The sequence below is a fragment of the Heptranchias perlo genome, chromosome 19, assembly GCF_035084215.1.
Source record: "Heptranchias perlo isolate sHepPer1 chromosome 19, sHepPer1.hap1, whole genome shotgun sequence".
NCBI lineage: Eukaryota > Metazoa > Chordata > Chondrichthyes > Hexanchiformes > Hexanchidae > Heptranchias > Heptranchias perlo.
Window position 1 is genome coordinate 26,502,850 of NC_090343.1, and position 16,866 is coordinate 26,519,715.

The 16,866-nt window shown below is 42.3% G+C and overlaps 1 protein-coding gene across 3 annotated transcripts in view; it reads left to right on the forward strand.

Moving 5' to 3' along the window:
* LOC137335258 (extracellular sulfatase Sulf-2-like) overlaps positions 1 to 16,866 on the forward strand; it is a 287,785-nt gene that overhangs the window by 222,264 nt on the left and 48,655 nt on the right. For all 3 annotated transcript variants that reach the window (XM_068000536.1, XM_068000535.1, XM_068000537.1), the window contains 5 exons: positions 2,560 to 2,710; positions 8,779 to 8,954; positions 11,902 to 12,030; positions 13,831 to 13,887; positions 13,991 to 14,117. In XM_068000536.1, the coding sequence (XP_067856637.1) occupies positions 2,560 to 2,710; positions 8,779 to 8,954; positions 11,902 to 12,030; positions 13,831 to 13,887; positions 13,991 to 14,117 (640 nt within the window). The remainder of the gene's footprint in view (positions 1 to 2,559; positions 2,711 to 8,778; positions 8,955 to 11,901; positions 12,031 to 13,830; positions 13,888 to 13,990; positions 14,118 to 16,866) is intronic.

A 16,866-nucleotide genomic window follows, 5' to 3' on the forward strand; every position in this document is an offset into this window, starting at 1 on the left:
TGCCAACTTGTCCTGGACTCACCTACTAGAGGAAATAATTTCTCTCTATCTACCCTGTCAAATCCTTTAATCATCTTAAACACCACAATTCAAATCACCCCTTAATCGTCTATTCTCCTGGCAATACAAGCCTATTCTATTCAACCTGCCCTCATAATTTAACCCTTTTAGCCCCAGTATCATTCTGATTAATCTGCGCTGCACCCTGTCCAAGGCCAATATATCCTTCCTGAGGTGCGGTGCCCAGAACTGAATGCAGTACTCCAGATGGGGTCTAACCAGAGCTCTGTACAACTGTAACATAACTTCCGACCCTTTTTATTCTAGCCCTCTTGCGATAAAGGCCAACATTACATTAGCCATTTTAATTATATTTTGTATTTGTCCTCTACTTTTTAATGATTGCTATACTTGGATCCCTAAATCTCTCTGATCATCCACAGTTCCTAGCTTCTTGCTATTTCGAAAATACTCTGATCTATCTTAAGTCCAAAGAGGATGACCTCACACTTTTCCACATTGAATTGCATCTGCCACAGTTTTGCCCACTCACTTAATGCATCAATGTCCCTTTGCAAAGTTCTGCTTCTGATAAACTGAATTCTTTTACCCTCAGTCTGGTTCAGCAAACACTGAGTCGAATACACCTTTAAAGTTCAACACAACTTTATTAGCAGGACTTAGTCTGCAGCTTCGATTCTGACAGAGTAAGACAGAAACATACAGAAGTTCACACCTTTATACAAATCAATAAGGGTTGGAACATCGTTAACACAAGGGTCAACACCAATCATAAGCTGGGCATAGGTAGGCCATGCGGGGTTACATGGTTGCCGGCCAATCATAGATAGTCCATGTGCTGATCATGCCGCAATTAGACAGCAGAGGGGATACATCCTTATCTTCTAACTTGGAATGTCCTCCCCTGTCCCTCCTGTTCCTTATCTCCTTGCTTGGAATGTCTTTTGGCCTTGCTAAGCTCGTTACCGATATTGATTAGCATGGAGACACCCAGACCAGACCTTGAATCATATCAAAGACTCCTACATTGATGAGACAATGCAGGCCTGCTGACTACGCAAACATGTGGCTTAGAAGGGGGGGGGCCCACTGTTCCAACCTCAGCTACCAATTAATTAACCCTTGCCTAACCATATTGCATTCTGCTCCTTTGCCATGTAGGCATTTTACTATCTACTGAAAACTGACTATATAGGCATTTTCATTAAAGGGGCACTACGTAGGCATTCTCATCACTACATAGGTATTCTCACTTCCATATGCATATTTACTGTGCCACCTTACTTAGTGTCATCAGCAAACTTAGAAATACAGCTCTCGATTCCTTCATTCAAGTTATTTATAAATATAGTGAAAGGCTGAGGCCCCAGTAGATATCCCTGGGGGCCACTGCCAGTCAATGGAGCAGTCAGGCAATTAAGATAACAGCGGAGTGGGTATGTAACCAGTTCCCGATGCGTACCCACCCCCCCCCCTCCCCCCCCCACCCCCATCTTAACTTGCCTGAGTTTAGGCACAGGAAGATTGCTGGGCATAATTTAAATGGCGGTCATGTCTCGAACCCTCCAGCTGCATCCTAGCTGGGAACTGTTTCTGAGGCTCCTCAGCGGTAGCCTGACCCCCAGCAAATTTTGACTGCTGCCCACCAGTGGGGATGTTATCCTTGTTATTTTTAGGCAGGAGTCAGATGAGGCCAGCTGCAACCCCTGTATCCGCAATTCATGCCCCATGTTAAAATTGGGGCTCTAGTCTTAGCTCTGTTGATGGGGAAACTTCTACACTCCATATATAGGATAAAATTAATGAACAGTATGGTTTTGTAAAGGGCAGGTTGTGGTAGACTATTGAATTTTTGGAGCAAATCACAGAGGAAAAAGATAAAGGATGTGGATGTTGGAAATATGGATTTCGAAAAGGTACCTAAGAGAGGTTGAAAAATTAAGGCACATGTTGTTAATGAGAATGTAACTAAACAGAGTGATTGCTAGAAAACAGAAAATGCAGTAGGAGTAAATGATTGTATTTGAATTGACAGGATGTGCATAGTGGTGGTGCTCCGTAGGGATCCATGCTAGGACCTCTGTTATTTTCTGTTTATATAAATGATTTAGGCATTGGTACAAGTTTTCTGAAGGCACTAAAGTAGAAGTCATGGCAAACTGTGGAAAAACAATGCAAGAGAATGCAGAAGGGCTTGGACACCTTAGCAGTGTAGGCAGATAGTTGGCAGATGCAGTTCAGTGCAAAGAAATATGTAGTAGAACATTTTGGGAAAAAGAACAGTGAAGGGGAGCAAATTCTAGATGGCTGTTGAGAGTGGAGAACCAAAAATCTAGGGGTGCAAATACACTGATCTTAAAAGTGGTTGTGCAGGGAGTAAAGGCCATTAAAAAGGTAAGTGCTCAATCTCTCCCTCTTTCTTATCTGTCCAGCTATCTTTCCACCTCTCTATCTATTTCTCTAGCTATCTCTCTCTCTATCATATCTTAATCTATTAAAATCCTTATGACTAATGCATTTTTTAAATTACACCTGCAGCACCCCCAGCTATAATTATGCACCCAATCCAGACAAGCACTGGATCATGAGGTATACAGGCCCAATGAAACCCATTCACATGGAGTTCACTAACATGCTGCAGAGGAAGCGGCTGCAGACTTTAATGTCTGTGGATGAATCAATGGAAAAGGTGAGTTTAAAGTTCCATTACAAATGCAATAATATTGAAACATTTAAATTCTTTGACCACACAGGTATTCCACAAATTACCAACTCAAACAATACATGTGTTGTATTTACTCAGCCTCTAACAATTTGGAACAAATACTGTCACTGTTATAATAAACATAGGTTAAATACTGTTAGCACCATTAAGGTATATCAGCATAAGAGAGGGAGAAGGAATGAACTTTCTAATAAAAAGCATGCAAGAGCAGAACAAGTGATCCTTAATGTGATATCTCTTTCCCCAAGTGTGGGATCACTGGCTTTCTAGCCTACCCAGCACTGTCATTCCATGACTCAATCACTCTGCTGGTGACACTGAGGATCTTCAGAAAAGCAGATTATTAGTTTGGTATCATTTTTACATCCATAGGTTTGTTGGGAGCTGAGTTCTCTTTGTGTTTTGATAACTGATCACTGGAGGTTTACTTAAATAATCTCCTCTCACATTAAACATTAACATTCTTCCTAATGACTCTCATTATGAAAAGAACATCCAGCGCAGAACGGTACTGCTCAAGCAAATGTAGGTAGATCATTCCAATAAGAGACTCTGCCTATAAATGACACGCATTGAGAGCACTTTGTGTTGTTTGTGTCACCATTGGACAAGCTTTTTTTTTGCATAATGTGGCATAAGAACATAAGAAATAGGAGCAGGAGTAGGCCATGTGGCCCCTCGAGCCTGCTCCACCATTCAATCAGATCATGGCTGATCTTCGACCTCAATTCCACCTTCCTGCCCTATCTCCATATCCCTTGATTCCCCTAGAGTCCAAAAATCTATCTAGCTCAGCCTTGAATATACTCAACAACTCAACATTTACAGCTATCTGGGGCAGAGAATTCCAAAGATTCACAACCCACTGAGTGAAGAAATTCCTCCTCATCTCAGTCTTAAATGGCCGACCCCTTAACCTGCGACTATGCCCCCTAGTTCTAGACTCTCCAGCCAGGGGAAACAATCTCTCAGCATCTACCCTGTCAAGCCCCCTCAGAATCTTATAGGTTTCAATGAGATCACCTGTCATTCTTTTAAACTCCAGAGAGCATAGGTCCATTCTACTCAACCTTTCTTCATAGGACAACCTTCTCATCCCAGGAATTAATCTAGTGAACCTTTGTTACACTGCCTCTAAGGCAAGTATATCCTTCCTTAGATAAGGAGACCAAAATTGTACACAGTACTCCAGGTGAGGTCTCACCAAAGCCCTGTACAATTGTAGTAAGACTTCCACACTCTTGTACTCCAACCCCTTGCAATAAAGGCCAACATGCCATTTGCCTTCCTAATTGTTTGCTGTACCTGCATGCTAACTTTTTGTGTTTCTTGTACGATGACACCCAAGTCTTTCTGAACACCAGCATTTACTAGTTTCTCACCATTTAAAAAATATTCTGCTTTTCTATTTTTCCTACCAAAGTGAATAACCTCACATTTCCCCACATTATACTCTATCTGCCACCTTCTTACCCACTCACTTAATCTATCTATGTCCCTTTGCAGACTCTTTGGGCTCAATTTTAACATTGAGAAATGGGTGGGTTTGGGGTGGGGAGGCTTTGAAAATTGCCACCATTTCAGACCCACCTCCAACCTGCCCATTTCCGGTTTTCATCGGGGCAAGAAGAGGGGCGGGTCGGACCTTTAAAACCTTTCAGGGAGGCTTCGGGCCTCCATTTTTCTGGACTTCCCGATTTCATCCACGGGAGGCCGGGATTCCTGGGCCTTCTGTTTTATGCCTCGTGAAAGGAGACGAGAAGGCCTGCGACTAACAGGTAGGTGCCTAGAAAGGCACAGCTTGTGGGCCCCGAGGAACAGGAGTGCTTCCCCCAGGCCCAACGAGCCTACCTGGACCAACCCCTCCGCACCCCCCCCCAACAATCGTGGACAACCCCCCTCCCCGATCACGGACCCTCGACCCCAATCCTCCCCCCCCACTCTGATCCCCTATCCTCTGACCCCCGACACCTGATCCTCCCCCTCAACGATCGCGGACCCCTGATGTCTCCCGATCCCAACACACCCTACCCTGTGACTGACCCCCGACCCCACCCCTCATGACTCACGACCCTTGTGCCAACCTATGCCAACCCATGCCTCTATGCCCCTATGCTGACCCGTGCCCACCATTGCCCCTCCCTCCCCCCAATCCATACAAAGAAAGACTTAGCTGCAGACTTACCTGAACACATCCTCTCCCTGGCTGGTCTCCCATCTGACTGTCAATCAGGCCGGTCAGTCGGACGGGAAACAGACAAAAAAAAATAAAAGATGTCCTTACATCAAAATCGTAAGGACATCCAGGAAACCCGTAAAATGAGTTTCCCGACCTCAATTTGACCCCCCCCTCCCCTTTCCCGGCTCAGTTTTAAAATTGAGCCCTTTGTGTCCTCCTCACAGCTTACTTTCCCACCTAGCTTTGTATCGTCAGAAAACTTGGATACATTACACTTGGTCCCTTCATCTAAGTCATTAGTATAGATTGTAAATAACTGTGGCCCAAACATTGATCCTTGCGGCACCCTACTAGTTACAGCCTGCCAACCTGAAAATGACCTGCTTATCCCTACTCTCTGTTTTCTGTCCATTAACCAATCCTCTATCCATGCTAATATGTCACCCACGAGCCCTTATCTTGCGTAACAACCTTTTATGTAGCACCTTATCGAATGCCTTTTGAAAATCCAAATACACTACATCCACAGGTTCCCCTTTATCTACCCTGCTAGTTATTATCTACCCTGCTAGTTACCAGTCATATCCCCACTGTGAGTCAGATCCACTTGCATGAGGTGGAATGGAAACAATAAAATAATTGCAGTTGGCATTATTAAACGAGAGAGGGAGAAAGAATGAACTGGTCAGTTGGACACATGCAAGAGAAGATCAGGTAATCTCCTTCTTCCCCATTCCCCAATGTGAAATCAGCCACCAATTGCCTCCTATCATGAAGCATTAAGTACCCTCCAGGCAAAGGGCAAGAGGCTAGATTGTTGTTGCCAGTGCAATTGCCAGCAGAGGTGTGGTGAGATGTCTGCCCGATGGATTCAGCATTGACGCTGGCAAATTCTTCAGGGCCAGCTTCATTTAAATATCTGAGGCAGGCTCCTGATGTATTGTGGTATTGGAAGTTCCCACTGAGGGAGTGTGGGAAATAGCTGCTACTGCAGGATTCCCATGCCTGCTGCAATTTAAAGGGCCAGGCATAAGCTCCAACTGTCACCATACATCTATCTCCACTCAGAAGAAGGCTATGCACCTGAAGTGTAGACAGTCTGTTGTCCACAGATGCTGATTGACCTGCTGTGTATTTCCAGCTTTTCTGTTTTTGTTTTATATAATTTAATTGGTTAGCAAAGTAGTTGGAAACTTAATGTAATAATCAGGAGCTTTTATCTACATTGCTTGTTGGGCATACCCATCTGTGCTGCCAATATGCTTAACATCTGACTTTTTTTTAACAAGTGCATTGTGTCATCAGCAAAATCCACTGGAAAAAAATGCTGTAAAATAATACTTTTGTAAGCATATTCATTAAGAAAATCTTTTTGCCTAAAAATAAACCGTAATATGAAATAATACAAGGGAATAAGATAACATGAGAAGCAGTCAAGACCTCTGACTGATTAGCAAGCAACAGTCTAATCCCTGACAGTAGAATACTGCCTTGAGAGCATTATGGGTTTCTTTTATTTAATGATACTCATAAATCTCCCATGACATTATGCTAAATCGGAAAATACCTTTCATTTGGCCAGGACCATTATTCCATGTAACACACAGTGTATTATTATGCTGCTAAGATGGAGCTGTGAGAAGCTTGGCCTGTTCCGTTAAGGACACTTGGGTCTAATTGATGTAAATAGGCACATCCTGAAGTCAATTAGAAGCTAATTGCTGTTGCTGGGGAAGTTTTTCTGTAGATGCATATAAATACACAGCTCCTCCCCAAGTTCAGATGGAACCAGTAGGAAATGACTGACTTATTTCCTTTTGTTGATTGGCAAGTTCCCTGTCTGTTTGGTTGTGATTTGTTGTTATTTTATGCATATAATATTTGAGCCAATCAGGTGGAAATCTGAAAGACTGTATGTGTAACACTTTCAAAATTAACAGACATACCAGATATAGGAATGCATATACTTATATGTGTGTGTATGTGTATATATGTACAATTTTATTCGGATTTTTGTTCAGTTCTGCCAGCAGCAAGTGGGAGCATCAACTGTCAGCATGCTTTGTGTCACTGGTTTAACATGAAATTCTTGCCTTGACAGTTAATGATTTTGACATTATGACTGCAAGTTGATTGATAATTTCCAGGTGATTTCTAGGAAATTCTATGGCCAGTGTATATAATCCAATCAAAAATCTCAGATCGAGTGGCCTTATGATGCAGTGTCACACAGCAGTAGAATGTGGTTTTACACCAATGATCCTCCACCCCTCCCCCCAGACACCACTGAGCTAACAATCACAGCCACATCACTGGGGAAATGCAAATAGAGAGGGGAAGTCAGAAGGAGAATTATCACTGGACTGTTTAAACTCATGGTGGAGCCCAGAGAGTACATTAGCAAGGTAGGAGAGGACCTTCTCCCCCAGTGTTTAAATCTGTGCAATGCACCCTCGATCTGATATCATTGCCTTTGCCTCACTCCCAAGTACCAGCACAGAGATTGGCACCATGGTCGGGATTAGAGAGTGAGGTAGACGGGTCTGCGTGTGGTGATGCACCTAGAACTAGCGCACAGGAGCAGATCGTAGTGGCAGGGACAGCCCGTGAGACAGCTCGCCTGAGGGCTAGGTGCTCTCCCAGCTTCGCTGAGGACAACAGAAATGAGAAGAAAACTGTTGGTCTCACACAAGCAGTCATGTGAGGTAATGGAAATCCTGCCAAGGAGTTTCACCACCATGGCTGAAAGTATGGAGGAGTCTGCTTCCAGCCTGAGTGGTCTCCTCTTGCATGGCATCAGCCCTTTGCACTCTATCTTGGAGAATGTGGCCACCTCCGGGGATACTGCAGCAGGGCCCTCACAACAGGAGTCCATGCTTGGACACTTTGCAGCTTTGGTGGAAGCTCAAACGGCTGCCATGCAGACTTTGGGCTCAAACTTGTGCTCTGCCTTAGAGAGGCGGATGCCCACATTGGACAGATTGGTGGAGCAAATGGATAGGGGCTTTCAGGGAGTTACTCATTTTCTGCAGTCTTCCATCCTGTAAATCAGTGGAAGTGATAAGCTCCAGCCCCATGGGAGTGGCAGTGGTGCAAGCGGGATTGGCACATATTGACCTCTCTCATGATGTCAGCATGTTTGTTCCCTCGCCACCCGATCAACCAATATCCCAGTATGGTACCAGAAAGCCAGCTGGCCCAGACAACCCTGGCATAAGCCAAAGTACAGCAGTCTGCAACCAGGCCCTCAGGCTTGAACATCCAGGAGTCACCGGCCATGATCATCTCAAGGGTCCCCACATGAGCAACAGCAGTCTTCCACCAGCTCTGCTGAAGCCACTGGGGGGAGCACCTTGTAGGGGTAGTAGAGTGAGGAAACCTTATGTTAAGAAAAGCACTATGGATTGAGAATTTTGGTGTCAAGAGATTTTAGTTCAATCTTCAGTTTGTAAATAAATGCATCACCTTTTTCACATTTGAGAGTTTGGTATATATCTCTTTTCATTGTAGCTAGTTAGTCTACAGTGCCAGAATGTCACTGATCTAGAACTTAATGCAGAAGGAACGGAATGGTGAAGGGGGTAATAAGGACTGTTAATGCAGAGGGGCTTCTTGTCAGTATTTAGGTGAGTAGATTGCGCAGGTCAATGAAAGCACTGAGAAATTGATTAATAGCTCTATTAATAACAGTTAAAAGATATCACAATATTTGACAGAAATTAAGTTACATTTGTACAGTAATCAAAAAAGAGCAGCCAGATGTACAGATAGTAAATAGTACCTACAAAATAGATGGTGTAGAAGAGGTTAAATGATACATTGTTTCCGCTAAGTGTTTAAATCAATTTTTCAGCTCTACAACATGCTTGTTGAAACGGGAGAAGTGGACAATACATACATCATTTACACAGCAGACCATGGCTATCACATCGGACAGTTTGGGCTCGTGAAAGGAAAATCGATGCCGTATGAGTTTGACATCCGAGTGCCATTTTTCATGCGAGGTCCAAATGTGGAGCCAGGATCAATGTAAGATATTATTAAATAATTGCACCTGCAAATCAGATGGAGCAGGACTAGGAATCAAAGTTCATCAGTTGTATAGTAGAAGCTACTTATTGTGGTCACTTGAGAGCTTCCACTTTAATCACCACAACCAAGTGATTCAAATACAAAATGACTTCTGTTGGTACCTGTGTTTCTGTGCATTTTAAATGTAATGTTATTTTTACATATAAAATGGAAACTTGGTTAAGTATTTTTATGAACCACAGTTCGTTTTAGCTGTGTGTCAATTTGACTGATTTGATAGCAATATCTCAGAGTCAGAAGATTGTTTTGAGTACATAATCTGAACTGACGTTCCACTGTAGTACTGAGAAAGTGCTGGTTTGCCAGAGGCACTCTCCTATGGATGCAACATGAAACTAAGGCCCATCTGATTCTTCCAGTGATTCAAGCAGATGTTAATAATCCCTACGCACTACTCAAAAGTAGAGCAGGGAGATCTCCTGCTGTTCTGGCCCTTCAACGAATAACACCAAAAAATAGATTTGTTGGTCATTCACCTCAGCTTTTTGTGGAATGTAGCAGAACACTGCTGTGTTTGTCTAAACAACAACTACTGTACTACAGAGTGATTAATTAAGTGTGAAGCATTTTGAGAAAAAACCTTACCTGCTTGGAGTCTTTATTTAGGTTCTCACTAGAGTATTGCGTAAATGACACAAAATAGGATCTATATTTACTGCTTGAAATTAATTCAGTGTAATTGCACTGACCTGAAATGTGTTTGCAGCTATATTGTTGCTTTATTTTTTGCCAAATGCTTTAATCTGCTTTTCTCTGTCCTCGTGCTTTAGGAACATAGGAATTGCTAGACATAAAAAGTCCACGGTCCATCCTGGTACTCACATGATACAACAATAATGGAGAAAGGGGGAGTGCAGATTATACGTTCAATGCCAAAATTTAATAATAATACAATTTGGTGAATTTGGAATCTCCGATGAAATCAGAGCTGCTGATTCATATTACTGGTGCTAGATTATTAAAGACCCGCTACCGTTTAGTTCATGCCAAAACACAGAGCAGTAGACAGAAAAAAAATCATCTCCCATGAGTTTAAAAGGTAGACCATCTGTGAAGTAAGCTTTTCGGCTGTTTCCGTACAGGGATGTTCTCTGTTAAGCTTAAATAATTCCTTATTAACATAATGTGGGATCACTATGTTTTTTAATAAAATAAATAACAGCATAATTGTTGATAACAAATGTGGAAAGTCACTCACCCTGACACTGAGAATTAAAGATTTCCTCCATTAGCTGCTTGAAGCAAAATGTTTCTTACACACGTGAAAAGACGAAACCTCCCAATCCCAAGATCTCACAAGAACCCCAAGTTTAACGTGAAGAGGCTGCTCCTCAATTTCTGACTGCACTTCGGTCCCACGCTCCTGATTGTTGGCCACCCAATGCGGAGGGAGGCGGGCAAGTTGGAGGATCTCCTTGTGGGTCTGCTCCTGGGCCTGTCCAAGGTCTAGGTTTGACGCGACCCGTGGAGGTGGTTGCTCTGGCTGCCTGCGCCTCTGCCATGGCTTTTTCTGTGCCTGGGTGGCCCTGGAGAAGGAACACGCAATGTCCCCTGGTATGCTTGAGGCCTTCTGCGACCGGTGGGCACTGCAGGGACTGGAGTGAGTGGTCAATGGAGACAATGTAATTTGATAAGTTTCCTTTTCTTTCAGTATGATTTGGGTGCTTATTGTTTGTGCCACCTCTAAAAAGGAGCACTTTTGTTAGTTTTCTTTTATTTGGGTTGATGATACTGGGGCAACCCAGTCGGTTTCTCCTTATTGGTCAAATAAAAGAGTAGAACTCCTGAGTTAATAGCAGTATAACTAAAGTCACACACATGATTCAAGAGTTATCCCAATTATTTTCTGTGACGTCACCATTAGTAGTAAGTGTTTGAGGAAATGCAAAACATGACTAGAGAAAAAGGCAGGATGTTAGAGTTGATTTTAATGATTTTAGCTCATTTTAATGGCACTATATGAATTCCCCGGAGGCTCAGCAGCTAACCCATACAGACCAAGGAGGCTCCAGCTTTAATCCCAGTCAGTTAATTGATCTCTGGTGGGGTCAGGTAGGGGTGCTTCAATTGGTCTTGCTCCTTTGTTAGGGAGAAAAAGTAAGCCAGAGTTTCTGCTCTCTAGTGACCCATACTTTAAGCGTGCATGCATGGTCAGGATCAGGCTCTGTGTAATGCCTGGCATGGTCAAATAACCTACTGACACACGTTGTCTAGGCTTAAACATGAGTAACAGCTATTTTGGAGTTAGCATCTGTGGAACTGTATGGCAGTCAGGCTTCAACGTGTGCAGCAAAGGAAGAGAAAGAACAAAAATAGCAGGGCTGTGCAGGCATTACTATTCCCAGATTATATCATGCAACACAGGTATTTCAATGGGTACTCATGGCCTGAGTTGATTTGCAGAAGTAATTTCGGTAAGCTTAATAAATGTCAGTGAAACACTTTATGACATGAATGTCACAGTGAATTTTGGAGAAGTAGAGGAAGTCGAAAGACAGTAATTTAATCAAGGGACTCAGGTGGGCTTTTACACCATATGAGCAAAGCTCAAGTGGTTCGGAGCTGTCATTTGAACCCAGACAGTGTGTTAGTGCCTCAAACTCTGCCACTTTATTAACTAGATTCAATTTCAGCTTTTATTCATTCAATTTAGAATTTACTGGTGACCTGCAAATATGCAGAGCTTTCCTGGCTCATTGTGCTTTAGACCGAGGGGAGTGTGGATTACTAGCATTGTGATGTTTTGAGAGAATCTTACTTGGTTAATCCCATGATTGCTATAAGCAACTTTAGCTGTGTCGTAGCAGGTTATTCAGTACCTTCTGAATGTTGGAGTGCAACAATCAGTACAGAATTCTTTATCGTTTTTGTTCTTTATTCCCAGCATTCCTCAACTTGTTCTAAACATAGACCTTGCCCCAACAATTTTAGACATTGCTGGCCTAGACATTCCAGCTGACATGGATGGAAAATCTATTCTGAAGCTGCTAGACACCGAAAAACCTGTTAACAGGTAAGAGAGCCAAAAGACATTGTGGATGAGATAGACATTTTTCCTTTGATGTTTATTGTAAAGAATATGTAATAATGTTAGTGATCCTGCAAACTTTACCACGGCCACAGTTTTACAGTTACTAAATAAGTCAATTCTGTTTTTATTATATGGGATTCTGAGATTTTTAATTGCTGTTTTATGATCATATTCTGTGACTTAGCCTGTTTACCATTAGAGCCATTGGTTTATAGTGACTGAATAAGTTATATTCCATTTTACCACATGGAATTACTGGATTTGCCAGGATTTTTCCATTGTGCTGGGGATCTCATTCCACAATTCTGTTCATTTAATGAAAACTGGACTCAGATGAATAATTACCACAGACGACCCTAAGAATATATGCTTTTGAGTACAGATGCATAAGCCTTCAATCACACCTCCTGAAGCTAGTCTAATAATCAATCATCACTAACATAGCACAAACTAGTGGGGAAGGACTGACATTATCACAGAAGGAAAAAGTAGCTTTGTTGATTGTGGAGCTGTGAAGGATGTAGGCTAAGTATTGCTCTGGGAATATAAAATATTAGGAATAGAATGGAAGTGTTCAAAAACTGGAGTTACTGATTAGCCGCAGGTTATTGAAGCTGCCCGATTTTCATTTGTATTGATATCAATGGGATTAAAAAATCAGACAATTTCTATATTGGGCGGCCGATTCGCAGCAGCAGTTTTATGCACAGATGGCAATTGAAAAATCTATCTGTTTGTCTTCACACCAACTATCTAAAAGGGGGCACAGTATTGGTTATTCTGGGGAGGGTGGTAAGTTTCACCTGTTTTTTCTAGTTATGGATGCAAGGTATTTACAGCGATTCTGGAGCTGGATTTCTAGTAGCAGGAACAAGAACATTAGCAGCAGGGAAAGGCCAAGTTTGTAAGAGGAACAGATGCTTCACACACCTCTTTTTGGCATTCTGTATCCATGAGGGCTGTGGATGCTCAGTCATTGAGTATATTCAAGACTGAGATCAATAGATTTTTGGACTCTAAGGGAAGCATGGGATATGGGGATCGGGTGGGGAAAATGGAGTTGAGGTCGAAGATCAACCATAATCTTATTGAACGGCAGAGCGGGTTCGAGGGGCTGTATGGCCTACTCCTGCTCCTATTTCGTATGTTCGTATGTTTTTTTCAGAAGTTAATGATGTGGGGTGTAGCATTCAAGGTGAATAATTATTATCTTTGTAAGGGGTCTATTTTGTTGCTACATCATTAGTTTAGATTCTGTACTTTCAAAGTCATTAAATGTTTGTTTATTTTTTATAATTAACAAACTCTGTTGGTTTAGCTAATTCGCATGACAAATAATTAGACTTTTTCGTTATATGGCCATATGCCTTGATATTGATACTTGCATCAATATGTGAGCTAATTAAATAACCATTGTAATGATATAGCATGTAGCTAACTAGATGCAGTATAGGGTAACCATATCATACAGCTCTGGAGAACAGAGCAGATTTATCTGTGCTAACACAATACAAAAGCTATTCTTACAGCCAGGTGTTTTTTCAGATCAGTGGTAATGCTAATTGTTCTGTAATTACCATGGAAATATAAACGGAACCCAACCAGCAGTAACCCAGCCTTCACTGAACCAGATTCATTTTAAGATCAGTTCTCTACTTTAATTGTTCAAATTATACTGGGTCTGAAAAAGGAAAGACCATTACATAGGTTTCAATTGCACTGACATTGTAAATGTATAAATATGAATTCAGTTCAATAATGTAACCATCACAATATTTTCAGGTTCAACTCAAACAAGAAAACAAAGGTTTGGCGAGATTCCTTTCTTGTGGAAAGAGGGTATGTTATGAATTTTTTTTAACATATTTTGCAGGTTTTTCAAATTGTTCTTTTCATCATTGTGATGACAAGTACTAAAGGAGCAGTGTTTTTGTTTTGTCAGTAAACTGCTCCACAAGAGGGACGAGAGTAAAAACACTCAAGAGGAAAATTTTCTACCCAAATATGAAAGAGTGAAAGATCTTTGCCAGAAGGCAGAATACCAGACACCTTGTGAGCAACTTGGCCAGGTGAGTACATTCCATCACTGAAGCTTATGAACTGCACAACAAACCAGTAAAACGATTAAACACGCAAGCTTCTTCAAAGCAGCTGCCAGGAATCTTGGTTAATTCTGCAGTACAGGAACTTATATAATATACTACATCAAATACCATGATTATGTGAATTTACAGTGAAAGGCCCATAATGTGTGATTACCATAGTTCAATTTAGAAGGTCTGGATGTGTGGTAGGGAATGACAACAGGATCAAGTGACAGAGGATTGGACATTTAGAAAAAGAGGGAAATGGCAGTGACCTGAGAAAGGAATAGTATTCTCAGCTGGGTATGATAACACCAATATTTAAAATGAGGAATTGTGTGAAAGGGTACATTCTTTGAAATTTGAAGTTTATTTCTGGTATGACATGTCTTATTCTATCAATCTACACTGTTTTAGAATATAGAACTTGGACTTGAACCCAAGAGTAATTAGGAATAATGAAGCCAGCAAATCTGAAGATTAAATTGTACTTAGTCAAGTAGTAATGTCTATTAGTAACAAATTCAAGGGCAGTTTTGTACTGTAGGCTCTCACCCACTGGAGGCTGCATTGAATCTGTCTGGGCTCCTCTCATTTAGCACCATTAACAGCTGCCAGATTGAGTGAGGAGCATTTCATTTCATATGTCTGGATTGGTTTTGAACGCATATTCCAAGCACATGTGATCCAATCAATGGAATATAAATTCTCAAGTTCACAATAGTGCAATGATTATTAATCAGTACCATCCAGACATACAGCAATACAAAGAGAAAACTAGATTTCTTTTTCTTAGAACATAGAATACAATTCTTCCCGACAGAGTTCATCCCTTGCGGATCCCAGTATTTGTTCAATCAACTAGAAATATGAGATTTGAAATTAGTAACCATTTGAATGATTCCAATTTATATTGTACTGTAAAATAAAATTCTCTGCTCGGGTTTGTCCACCACATCATCCATGATAATATATGCCTGACTATTATCTTTCAAGTTTCAAAAGTGCTGGTCTTTCTTTCAATGGTTTCACAGCTTACTCCATATATCCCCTGAACTGGAAATAGTACCTTTACATCATCTTTCTTGAAAACACTGCATAACCTAGAGCTAACAATCAACCTAATTGTAGTAATCTTTGGACTAGACTTCAAATAGAATTGCACCATGTTTTCATTCAATTTGGCATGACACAATATCAAAACACTTTGAATTAACTGATTGTAAACAATTTTACAACACCAAGTTATAGTCCAGCAATTTTATTTTAAATTCACAAGCTTTCGGAGGCTTCCTCCTTCCTCAGGTAAATGTTCAGGAACTCCTCGAAGCCTACGCATTTATACATATAGAACAATACATGGTGTTTACAGAATGCCCCTGCAACTGCCCGTTGCCAAGGCAATCACCGTGTTCAGACAGAGAGGTGTCACCTGCAGAACCCCCGAATACACATTCAACAAAAAAACAAACAGGAAAAAAAACAGAGAGAGGCAGAAACATCCGGAAGGCAGAGAAAGCCAGCAAATGACCCATTATATTAAAAACAGATAACATTTGTTCGCTGGTGGGGTAACGTGTAGCGTGACATGAACCCAAGATCCCGGTTGAGGCCGTCCTCATGGGTGCGGAACTTGGCTATCAATTTCTGCTCGACGATTTTGCGTTGTCGTGTGTCTCGAAGGCCGCCTTGGAGTACGCTTACCCGAAGGTCGGTGGATGAATGTCCATGACTGCTGAAGTGTTCCCCGACTGGGAGGGAACCCTCCTGTTTGGCGATTGTTGCGCGGTATCTGTTCATCCGTTGTCGCAGCGTCTGCATGGTCTCGCCAATGTACCATGCTCTGGGGCATCCTTTCCTGCAACGTATGAGGTAGACAACGTTGGCCAAGTCACAGGAGTATGAACCATGCACCTGGTGGGTGGTGTCCTCTCGTGTGATGGTGGTATCTGTGTCGATGATCTGGCATGTCTTGCAGAGGTTACCGTGGCAGGGTTGTGTGGTGTCGTGGACGCTGTTCTCTTGAAAGCTGGGTAATTTGCTGCGAACGATGGTCTGTTTGAGGTTGGGTGGCTGTTTAAAGGCGAGTAGTGGAGGTGTGGGGATGGCCATAGCGAGGTGTTTGTCCTCATTGATGACATGTTGAAGGCTGCGGAGAACATGGCGTAGTTTCTCCGCTCCGGGGAAGTACTGGACGACAAAGGGTACTCTGTTGGTTGCGTCCCGTGTTAGTCTCCTGAGGAGGTCTATGCGATTTTTTGCTGTGGCCCGTCTGAACTGTCGATCGATGAGTCAAGCGTCATATCCCGTTCTTACTAGGGCGTCTTTCAGCGTCTGTAGGTGTCCATCGCGTTCCTCCTCGTCTGAGCAGACCCTGTGTATTCGCAGGGCCTGTCCATAGGGGATGGCCTCTTTGACGTGGTTAGGGTGGAAGCTGGAAAAGTGGAGCATCGTGAGGTTGTCCGTGGGCTTGCGGTAGAGTGAGGTGCTGAGGTGCCCGTCTTTGATGGAGATTTGTGTGTCCAAGAAAGAAACTGATTCTGAGGAGTAGTCCATGGTGAGCTTGATGGTGGGATGGAACTTGTTGATGTTATCGTGTAGTCTCTTTAGTGATTCTTTGCCGTGGGTCCATAGAAAGAAAATGTCGTCGATGTATCTGGTGTATAGTGTTGGTTGGAGGTCCTGTGCAGTGAAGAAGTCCTGCTCGAACTTGTGCATGAAAATGTTGGCGTAT